The 11,045-nt window shown below is 43.0% G+C and overlaps 1 protein-coding gene across 1 annotated transcript; it reads left to right on the top strand.

Moving 5' to 3' along the window:
• Window positions 1-221: 221 nt before the first annotated feature.
• Window positions 222-7,211, top strand: SRSF3 (serine and arginine rich splicing factor 3). The gene is made up of 6 exons (XM_008262842.5): window positions 222-348; window positions 2,147-2,354; window positions 3,433-3,567; window positions 5,730-5,768; window positions 5,980-6,066; window positions 6,232-7,211. The coding sequence occupies exons 2-6, from the start codon at window positions 2,149-2,151 to the stop codon at window positions 6,257-6,259; spliced, it is 495 nt and encodes a 164-aa protein (XP_008261064.1). The 5' UTR covers window positions 222-348; window positions 2,147-2,148; the 3' UTR covers window positions 6,260-7,211.
• The last annotated feature ends 3,834 nt before the right edge of the window (window positions 7,212-11,045 follow it).

Below are 11,045 nucleotides of genomic sequence, written 5' to 3'. Positions count from 1 at the left end.
GCACACACGCGTGGGAGGGCCAGGTGGTGGCCGGGCGCGCGCCGGCCTGCGGCTCCACCCACCTGACGGCAAGGCCCGAGCGCGCTCCCAGCAACCGCGAGTCTAGCAGCGTTTGTAGCCGTCTTACGTCACGGCGTCCTCCGCCTCTCATTGGACGAGCCTGTCCAATCATGTGACTCCGGGCCGGCACATAAATACGGGCGAGGAGAAGGCGGTGATCCGCCATTTCGTGGACGCCGAAGGAGAGGGAGTATCTGCGGGAGCCGGGCCGGGGCGGAGCAGCGCAGAGCGGGAAGATCCTTTGGAGCTTGTGGAGTTGAGCCTCCGCGCTTCTAACCTAAGATTTCGGTGAGTGGCCAGTGGCAGAAGGAGTGAAGTGAGGAGTGGAGTTTTAATAGTACGAAGATGGGATCAGGCCCAATGGCGGCTTCAGATTGAGACAAAGAGGCGCCGCCGCCATTTTGTGACGTTCCGCACGGGGCGGTGGCGGGGGCTCCCTGCGCTTCTGGGGGTGCTCCCCGGGCTTGCAGTGGTGGTTGTAGCCCACGTTGGGGGGGTGAGCCACGGTGGGGGGAGTTCCCCCGGGGGTGGGGCGAAGGCAGGTGGCCTCTAGCTGAATTGTCCTGGTGGCGCTCTTTGAGTTTTATGGCGCCTTTTTTTCCCTCCTTGATCCTTCATTTTCTTGGCGAATCTTCGGATCTTTTTTTTTTTTCTTGAAGTCGCTAATCAAGAGTGGAGCTTTCGATCCGTATTAAAGGGCCTCCTTTCTCATCTTTAGAATCCTGGTGTTTCAATTCGACTTAACTTATTACGGCCCGCAGCTAAGCACTTTTTTTTTCTCTCTGTAAACGAAGTTGGGCTCCATTGCTGCTGGAGCTGCTTCCCATTAATGCGTTGGGCCCAGGACGCGGTTGAGTTTTGATTTCTTTGAAAACCGAGTTCCACCAGTGGTTTGGTCTCAGAACGAGCTCCTGGGCACAGGGTGGGGTCAGGGCAGGTAGGGTGTGTCTGGACTGGATTTTTTTATTTGGATAATCCCAGGATGAGAAGAACGTGGTGTTGGAAAGGCTTTTCAAACTGAATTATTGAACAGGTTGCTTTTATGTAATTGAACCTGGTTGCAACTTGATCGGATTGATTTGCCAAGTGCCTGTAATAATAAGTATTGGAAGTTGATCGGATACAAGCCCAAAGTGCAGTAAATTCTTGGGGTAAAAGGGACCTTAAAAAAATTTTTTTGAGATGAATTTTATGTAGGATTTAAGGTATATAGTTAAGTGACATTTAGTCCATTCAGTGTATGCAGCCATGCCTTTTAGTTCCAAAATGTTTTTCTTCCCACCCTAAGGGGCCTCTCCCCTCCCCCCACCCCCTCTTCCTCGGCCTCGCAGCCCTGATGTCTCTAGATTTACTGTTCTCCGGTATCGCGCGTGGGATCCTATCGTGTGCGGGCGGGTGTGTTGCGTTGTGTGTCTGTCGGGGTAAAGCTGACGTGTTCCGCCGGTTGTAGCGTGCGTTAGTGCTTTCTTCCGGAGTACTCCCGGCTTGTTGGGTGTTCCACATTTTGCTTTTTCGGTTCTCTGATGATGGACGTTGATGTAACCCCTTTGGCTGTTGTGAAGAGGCTCCATTTTAAAAAAAATGGAGACTTTTTTTGCCGCTTGGGTTTTTGCTGTGTAAGAAACGGACCTGTTTCTGTAGCATCATGCCAAGGAAAGCTTTTCTTAAGTATTAAATCTGGGTAAGTTGGGACTTCGGAGGTCACCTGTGTATCGGTTGCCTGATGGTTTAATCTCACCGACTGGCTTTCTTCACTGCTCTTTGATTTGGTTTCTGCGGTCTGGACAGTTTGCTGCGTAGGTTACCTGCTTTTCTAAGTATTCTGGCGGTTAAATGAAGTAACTGGTGAGCGTCCTCTAACTAATGGCCTTGATGGTAGTAACTGCTCCTCCGTGGGTGGTGGTCTCCCTTGACAAGGAGGCATCCCCCACACCTCCTTTGAATTTCCTGGCTTCTTGGGGACTTAGGAGTGAAAATAAGGGGTGAATGGGGGTTTGGTTTGTAGCACGTTCTTTAGGAGGATCTTTTCAGTGATTCGGGTGTTAATATTTTGGACTTTTTTTTTTATCTCTTGTGTGTGTTACAGAAATGCATCGTGATTCCTGTCCATTGGACTGTAAGGTGTATGTAGGTAATCTTGGAAACAATGGCAACAAGACCGAATTGGAACGGGCCTTTGGCTATTATGGACCACTCCGAAGTGTGTGGGTTGCAAGAAACCCTCCTGGCTTCGCTTTCGTTGAGTTTGAAGACCCCCGGGATGCTGCTGATGCCGTCCGAGAGCTAGATGGAAGGTAATTTTATGATTCTAATGGTAAATGAGTTGCCTTTAATATTTAGAATCTCAAGATTTGGAGTCTGGAGATAAGAGTGGCCATGAACTGGTCATTGTAGGCTTTGTCTGCTTTTTTTTAATATGCTCTTCTGTGTGTTTGTAGTATTTCATCTAGGAAGTCTGAATTGGTTGCTATTTCCCTTTGTTTATGGTGTCTATTAACTGGTTGATAAATAATACCGAGTTGCCCTTCTCTCCCTCTTCCTGGCCTTTGAAAACCATTGGAGTTCATAAAGCAAGAAAAACTGTTCATCCTTGAGATGCGCAAATCAACTCTGCTTCAGAATTTCTGTCTCGGAGCCAGAGGCGGTGCCTTCAGTGGGTCCCTTTTCTCTGTAGCATGAAGAGGGGGCTGAGGATTGGCTGTAATTTGTTTTCCGGAGCCCCACATTTTCCCAGTCACTGTCCAGAAACACTTTGGCTGGCTTAACCTAACAGGCTGTGGACAAAGAAAGGGGGAGAGAATAACTTTTTCTGTTCTCAGCTATAATTTCTTAGTGTGCCATCCACTGTGTGATGATTGAGGATGGAGAGTTCTGTAAAATGGCTCTGTCTTCTTGTATTGGAGTCCCTTATATTTGGAGAGAGGGAGAAGGGAGACCAATAAATACAGTAGTTGAAATGGTGCTAAACTAGTAATTGAAATAAAAATACTGGGACCTCAAAGGAAGAAGTCACAGTGGGATACAAGAGAAATCCAGGAGTCTTCTCAAGGCGCAGTTGTTAACAGATTAACATTGAACCCAGTAATCAGACTGGCTCTAACAAGCAGTGAAAGCAGGAAGTTGGTTTCCTTGTGAGTTGGTACTTTTAAAAATCCCACCTAGTGTTGTTACTTAGTTTGAAGTTAAACTGGGGAACCAGAGCAACCATTTTATGTGTTGGAAAAAATAACAGGAACTGAAACTTGTTTCGGTATTAAAAGGATTGTGTAGATGGGAGATGTGTTCTTCGCAAAGTACATGACTGGGACAGTTTCTCCACGTTGATACACATCTCGGAGATGGTTTTAAATTTGCTTTTTCTCCCCCTCCTAGAACGCTGTGTGGCTGCCGTGTAAGAGTGGAACTGTCGAATGGTGAAAAGAGAAGTCGAAATCGTGGCCCACCTCCCTCTTGGGGTCGTCGCCCTCGAGATGATTATCGTAGGAGGAGTCCTCCACCTCGCCGCAGGTACTTGAGAGATAGTGTGTTTAGAGGTATTGGTGTAATGGAGTAGCTAGTAGGAGCAGGTGTTTCTCTTAAAGTTTGTTGGTGGGTTTTAAACTTGGAAGGATTGGAGGTTCCTATGAACGTTCATTGGCTGGGTGTAGTTGGGGTATGAGAGTTGTGCTGAGTGTTGGCTTTGTCTTTAGGTCACTGTTCATGTTGGTAGTCAGTAACTTCTATCTTGGATCTATCTTCTAGTTCATCTTCTAGTTGCATCTTTCCAAGTCTTCCCTTATACTTCAGTTTAGGCCTTTTTTCCATTTCTTGACTCCATAATGACAAACATTACATTCAACTCTAGCTCTTCACAAAAATGTGTTTTCTGCTACTAGCACAATTGTAATATTTATCAAAAAGGCAGCTGTTTTAATGTTGCAACTGGTAAAATGGAAATCATTCTGAAACTAACTGAAATCACTGACCAATAAAGGGGGCTAAAAAAGGAAGTATTCCCAGTCATCTGTTCTTCAATCCCAAATAGGAAAAGAATTCAGTTTTTTTATAATTGAAAATGGCATCCTTCTTGGACCCAGGCATTATTGTCTGGATGCTAACTCCACATCTCCTCAAACTTCCAAAATAGTTTCTATAGGACTGAATTTGCCTCTTACAGGTGAGTGAAGTCCTGGGAGATAGGAGTGCAAAATCTTGCCCCTTTTGCTGTTTTGAAAAACAACACATTGTTGCCCATCATAATAAAGAGTATTTGTTAGCTAATAGATGGTTGTACTGATGGCTTGTTTTTCATTTTTTTTTGTGCTTTTTGGTCCATCTATTAATAAAAATGAACCCCGTTACAGAGTCACCATCATGTCTCTTCTCACCACCCTCTGAATCTGCATTAGCCAGTCAACTAGCCCTTTCAGCGTCATGTGACCAGCGCGCCCCATTCAGCTTGGCTGGTGTCGTTTCACATGACCCAGGCTGGCCAGTCGTCAGGTTGCACCGCCCTTTGGTTCCCGAGCATGCTGTTTTCTCTCAGCCTTCTCTCCAACCTTAACCAAATCGGCAGCAGCCACCTCGACCGCCCACACATTCCTGGCCAATCAGCTCAGCTGTTTATTTACCAAATGTCTTCACAACAACTACAGCAGCAGCCTTCGGCTAACAAAAAAGCAGGAAAAATCCACAACACCCCCTTCGCCAACCAACTAAATCCAACGCAACATCTGGCAAAACCTTTTCAGCAAATTCTTCCTGGCCGTCAGTCCGGCAGCCTCACCTCACCATTTCTAGCTTGTTGAAACCCAAAACTAGTAAGTTTTTCCTGCTTATACAGTTTACTGCTGGTTAAAATAAGGAGTAAGCGGCTTAAAGTAATTCTTTTTTCTGGATCAAAGGCTGGCTGTGCATAATTGAATGGTAACGTACATATATATTGCTTGAAAAAACTTTTAAGGGTGATAGGGAACTCATAATGTAACCAGACCTTCAAGTGAAACTCATTTGCATGTGTGAGATGCCAAACTAAAAATTTTAATATCTCTAACAGATTTTAGCTTTTCTTTCTAGCAAAAAACAAAAAAATTGTCGAATCCTATCACCTTTAAATGGTTTTACTAACCGTTTTCAAATTTTACAATATTGGGGGTGAAGTGTGGGCCAAGCTAAGGTAATTTTGATAAGCCTAAACACACTCTTAAATGTTACGATCACAAATGCAGTTCTAATGTAGCACTTAATGGCATCATTATTTACACCTAGCGCGTTTTCACGAGATTACACTATCCACCTGGTACCTAAGTCTTGTCATGGACTTATAGGTTTGCATGGGTTCCAAATACTGGTTTATGGTACTGTTTTTGGAACTACTTGTGGGATTACATTTTGGTGTGGTGTTTGGGTAGTGAAGTTAGTTTGACATGGAAGTTTTGCATTGGACAGATCTGCTGTGAAGCATTCTTTGTTAAAGTGAATCCATGGTTGGAATACCTGCTTCTCACTTGAGCTTTTTGTTCCTTAATCCTTCTGTGCCTTTTTTTTTCTTTTCTTATTTTTTTTGACGATGGGTGCCAGTTCTTCGGCACATTTCACTGGGCCCAACAGTGAGATTGAGAAGTTGGGAAATGCCTCACGCCATATATACTAATTGACGATAAGCCTAATTTTGCTATTTCTGCTTTTAGATCTCCAAGAAGGAGAAGCTTCTCTCGCAGCCGTAGCAGGTAAATAACTGGCAGTTTTGGCCACACTCTCAGAATTGAGTGTGTCTGCTGCTCTGTTTTCCAAATGACTTGGTTAATGGAAATAGACTTTGAGTGATAACAATAGGCTCTTGCTAAGTTGCAGGGGTAAACCAACTTTGATTTTTCAAAGACGACTTAGGAAATATTGTCAAGTAATGACGACTAAGACCTTAACGTTCTTTCTGTGTAGGTCCCTTTCTAGAGATAGGAGAAGAGAAAGATCACTGTCTCGGGAGAGAAATCACAAGCCGTCCCGATCCTTCTCTAGGTCTCGTAGGTAAGATCTGTAATGACTTGAATCGTTTTAAGACATTGCATACATCATAAATAATGTCTGTTTTCTAATTCATAACTTAGTACCTTAAAAATATTTTGATGTTAGGTCATTGAGTAGCAACAGTTTATAAAGTTTTGAGTTCTGTTCTTTTTTTCTCTCCTGCAGCCGATCTAGGTCAAATGAAAGAAAATAGAAGATCCGTTTGCAAGAGAAGTGGTGTACAGGAAATAACTTCATTTGACAGGAGTTTGTACAGAAAATTCAAGTTTTGTTTGAGACTTCATAAGCTTGGTGCATTTTTAAGATGTTTTAGCTGTTCAAATTTGTCTCTTGGAACAGTGACACAAAAAGCTGTCATTCTCTATGGTTTGAAATGGATCATATGAGGCATGTGATACCAAGAATTGTTACTTTACAATGTTCCCTTAAGCAAGATTGAATTTACTTTTGAGCTTTAGTCTTGCAAAGACTGACCTCTAAATCCTGCCCAGCTAAATAAAGTGTGATGTTTTAATATTGTAGAAACAGCACTGTCAAAAACTGAACTAAAATGTCCTTTTTCCCTCAGCTGGTATATAGTAGGAAGCTGTAGGTGAGCAAGCAGTCTTTAGGAGCTGCTGTGACGCAAGCCAGCAGGTAAAAATAAAAGCTGCACCGTTAAAATAGATTAGAGGTTTTTGGAAAAACCCAGCTAGTCTTAACCCTGGGCAGAGGTTGTCTAGTTGGTCTAGAATCTAGTAAGTTTCGAGAAAGTTTACCTTTGCCTAGGTGATAAGTTCCTTATGTAATTGCAATATAGAATACATAGCTGTTTATATAACAGTCTTTATTGGGAAATTTGAGATTTCAGAAAATACCAATGTCCTGCCAGTTTAAGGGTACATTGTAGAGCTGAACTTTGAGTTACTGTGCAAGATTATTTTTTTCATGCTGTCATTTGTAATATGTTTTTGTGAGAATCCTTGGGATTAAAGTTTTGGTTAAAAATTGTTGTTTAACTTGAAAGCCTGTTTTTCCTTGCAAACTCAAATCTGTGAGCTTGGTACCAAGTCCAGGTATAACATTCCTATTTGGAAGCCATACTTATATTTTCTTGTAAAGTGCTTTTGAATTAATAAAATATTAGCATAATTGTGTAATAGTCAGTTGAGCCCACTGTTACCATTGTTCTTGTCCCATGGAAAACAGTTGGTCACACAATTCTTGAAACACAAAACTGAGAGGCATTATGGATCAGTCTTGCAGTGAAGGAGGTTTTCGGTCATCACCAAAGTGATTGTTGATAGTTACTAACTTTTTAGGAGTTGAAGCCAGTTCAGGTTCTGTGATAATATAGTGAACAACATTTTATAGTAGCAAACCCGGTACATTGTAACCCAAAATAAGTTGCCCTTCTGAAAAAAGGCTTTTATCTTTAGCATGAAATCTTAACACAAGGTTTTAAAAGTTGCTTCCATTTTATAATTTGAGGTGTTGCATGGAAATTCTAAACTGATCCATCACGTTGTAACATTCACAATATGGTTCAAATGTAACAGTGCAGATTTGAATATGGAGGCATGCATCACTTTCCTCTTAGAAATTGGGAGGCGCTGTAACTTCACAATTTCTGTGCGATTAGATTAAATCATAATGCAAAGTCGCGTGGCTTAGTTTCCTTAAGTGTGCTCCTTCAACATAGTTTTGGATTATGCTGTACTGACTTGTGTCTACTATGAAAGATCAGTCATTGCATCCAGAATTCAGTCTATAAGGGTATCTTAAGATAACAGATCCTAAACACAAGTCCTTTGCAGTAGGTCCCGTTAACCTTTCACACAGATAATAAGGGAGAAGAGAACTGATGTCAGGAAGGTTGAGGATGAGCCCGAGCAGTTGGGCGTGTTCAGGGAAGAGACTTCAGATTGCATGTGTGGTTGACTGGGCTCTCCCGCTCCATTCTTGCCTTGACATTTCTGGTTAGCCTATGAGACCTGTTTTGCTAAAAAGCCAAGCTTCCTAAGAAGGTAGGAAAGAAACTTAAAAAATGGGCTTTCTAGGGGAGGGGCAGTATACTACTTAAGAGTCTTAAATTGGAAATTTTCATGTATAAAGGGCGATTGATTATGGATAGAATATGGGTGATAAGTAACCTTTCAAGACCTCATTAGTGAGTTACCCTGACTTGGGTCCCTAAGATGAAGTCCTAACAGTTTTATGGCTTATGCTGGGTAAATATGGAACATGAAAATTGTTGTAGCCTTGAACTGCACATTGAGATTGGCTGAAGTTTTAAAGCTCCTGTAATTTTAGAAATCGCAGGTCACATTAGCGGCCTTCTGACCTGCAGTGTGTGATTAGATCACTATTAGTGATAAGTAAGCATCTAAGGAGTTTTTATGTTTAGAACGTATTTGCTCTATGAGTCAGTCCCATACTGTTTGTTTCTGAGGTCTACGGCTTCAGCAAAAAGTTGAAAAAACTAGCCAGAGAAAGTTTTTATTGGATGTAGATAACCTTTATCTACCATTTATAAACTTGAACATATATATCTTTGAGGTCATGTTAAAAAGATCATGTGATCCTTAGATAGCACCTCCTCCCATTAGATGGTGATCTGTTGTAGTTCACTCAAACCGTAATCTGGATGAGAAATCTGGTAGCTTTTATTGTAGAGCTCTGGTTCATTTTAGTGTAGTGCTGATTAATCCCTTATGACACTGATCATAGAGATGGTTCAAAAACACAGCCAGATTCCAGGATCATTAGGTTAGCTTTCCAGGATGGTCCAGCCCTGTGAATTTGGAAGAGTTCTAGGTGGTGAACATCCTTGGGCATATAAGAACCGCTGGTCTAGTACTCTGTCTAAATGTGCTTTTATTTTCAGGCTGTGGACTGGGATTTAGTTGTCAGATCTAGTTGGTGGTAATCTCTTCCAGTTGTATATTTTTGTACTGCCAGACTGTTGCCTTCTGGTTTTCCATTTTTTGAGAACATGAAAGATTTTTATAATTAAAGTTGCTGAAGAAAAATTGGATTGGAGTATATTTTTACCTAAACAGTCTGCTAGTGTTGAATTTGGTTTTATATGTCTAATAATTCTTCACATCATGTTTTGTTAGATTCTTTGGGAAACTGAAAGTAATTGAGTTGTAGTACCTTTGAGGTTCTGAGAAGGGATTATTGAAATTTGTTTTGATAAGCCTTGAAGAATTAGTCTTGGTCATGCAACATTTCCTTTGTTGATTTACAGAAATTCCTAATACAGTATTTTATATTTTTATAGTAACTTACTGCTTTAATTATCTGGAACACATGACATTAATCAAAAATGATTCCCAAACACATGAAGTATATGTAGAACTTTTCTCATTCTTAGTTTTGCCTCAGTTCAGACACAAAACATTGTAGGAATAAGACACGGATACTAGCCTCCTCACTTGGTAGTCACTCAGTCCTGAGATGGAAAGTGTTTCACAAGAGCAAGCCGATGCTTCCTTCCAGAGTAACAAGGTTGAAAGATGGGGCCTGGCGTGTGGTGCAGTAAGTTAGTAATCCTGCTTGTGGCACCAGCATCCCATATGGGTGCCGGTTCTAGTCCCGGCTGCTCTTCCAATCCAGCTCTCTGCTATGGCCTGGGAAAGCAGTGGAAGATGGCCCAAGTCCCCTGCACCTGCATGGGAGACTGGAGAGTGGCTCTTGGCTTTGGATCGGTGCAGCTCTGGCTATTGCAGCTAATTGGGGAGTGAACCAGCAGAAGGAAGAGCTTTCTGTCTCACTATCCAACTCTGCTTCTTAAATAAAAAAATTTTTAAAAAGACTATATATAGGAGAAAACTTTTAAAACTCCCTGTTCCCTTGTGGTTAGGCCTTTTTGGGCAAATTGCATTGTTTAGTGGCTTTTAAAGATTGGTTTATTTGAAGAGAAGTTAAGGGATGTGTATATGGGTCTTTCATCGGCCTTAAAATGATACCTGCTGAGGCTGAGCCAAAGAAAGCCAGGAGCTCCATTTGAGTTCCCAAAAGGGGGAGGCAGGGCCCAAGCACTTGGACTGTCTGCTGAGTTCCCAAAAGGGGGAGGCAGGGCCCAAGCACTTGGACTGTCTGCTGATACTTCCTACTTCCTAGGAACTATATGCACGTGGGGTAGTTCTGTGTTTAGAGATGACAAGATAGATTTGTCCAAGGTCACATGTTGTGGATGCCCCAGCAGCTATGGGGCAGTGTAGAGTGAAGCCTTTGGGGGGTCGGTGCTGCGGCCTAGCGGGTAAAGCCACTGCCTGCAGTGCTGGCATCCCATATGGAAGCCAGTTCAAGTCCCGGCTTCTCCACTTACAATCCAGCTCTCTACTGTGGCTTGGGAAAGCAGTAGAAGATGGCCCAAGTCCTTGGGCTCCTGCACCCGTGTGGGAGGCCTGGAGGAGGCTCCTGGCTTCGGATCAGCGCAGCTTCAGCTGCTGGGGCCAATTGGGGAGTGAACCAGGGAATGAAAGACACCCCCCCCCCCCCCGCCTCTCTCTAACTCTGCCTTTCAAATAAAAAAGAGATTCTGGTACCACATCTGTGCCTGGTGCAGATCCCCAGCACTACTCCTGGCTGCAGCTTTCTGTTGCAGAGCCCGGGAGGCCTGGGTTTTGTCCACAGCTTCGACTGGAGCAGCTACAATCTGGGAGGTGAACCAGTAAGTAGGTAGGAGGAGCTTGCTCTATCTCTGCCTTTCAAAACTTTTTTTTTTGAAAGGGAAGGCTTTCAGATTCGGCCATTCTATTGAAACTTCCATCTTAGGGCTGTGTCCCTTTTTAGTTTGAAAACCTGGAGGACAGCAAGTCAAACCTTGCAGTGATGAGTCCATATTTTCTTTCAGTCTTCACATCAGAATCACTTAGGGAGCTTTCCTTTCCTTTATTTAATTTTTGACAGAGTGGACAGAGAGAAAGGTCTTCCTTTGCCGTTGGTTCACCCTCCAATGGCCACTGCGGCCCGCGCATCGCGCTGATCCA

Source organism: Oryctolagus cuniculus, chromosome 5, assembly GCF_051225735.1.
Source record: "Oryctolagus cuniculus isolate XC-2025 breed Fujian yellow rabbit chromosome 5, ASM5122573v1, whole genome shotgun sequence".
In the NCBI taxonomy this organism is placed as follows: Eukaryota; Metazoa; Chordata; class Mammalia; order Lagomorpha; family Leporidae; genus Oryctolagus; species Oryctolagus cuniculus.
Note: the sequence above shows the minus strand (reverse complement) of the source record. Positions and strands in the feature narration are given on the sequence as shown.

Coding starts and splice junctions, on each gene's coding strand:
- SRSF3 (XM_008262842.5), top strand. CDS start 2,149: ATGCATCGTGATTCCTGTCCATTGGACTGTAAGGTGTATGTAGGTAAT. Junction 2,355..3,432: donor GTCCGAGAGCTAGATGGAAG/GTAATTTTATGA, acceptor TCCCCCTCCTAG/AACGCTGTGTGGCTGCCGTG. Junction 5,769..5,979: donor TTCTCTCGCAGCCGTAGCAG/GTAAATAACTGG, acceptor CTTTCTGTGTAG/GTCCCTTTCTAGAGATAGGA.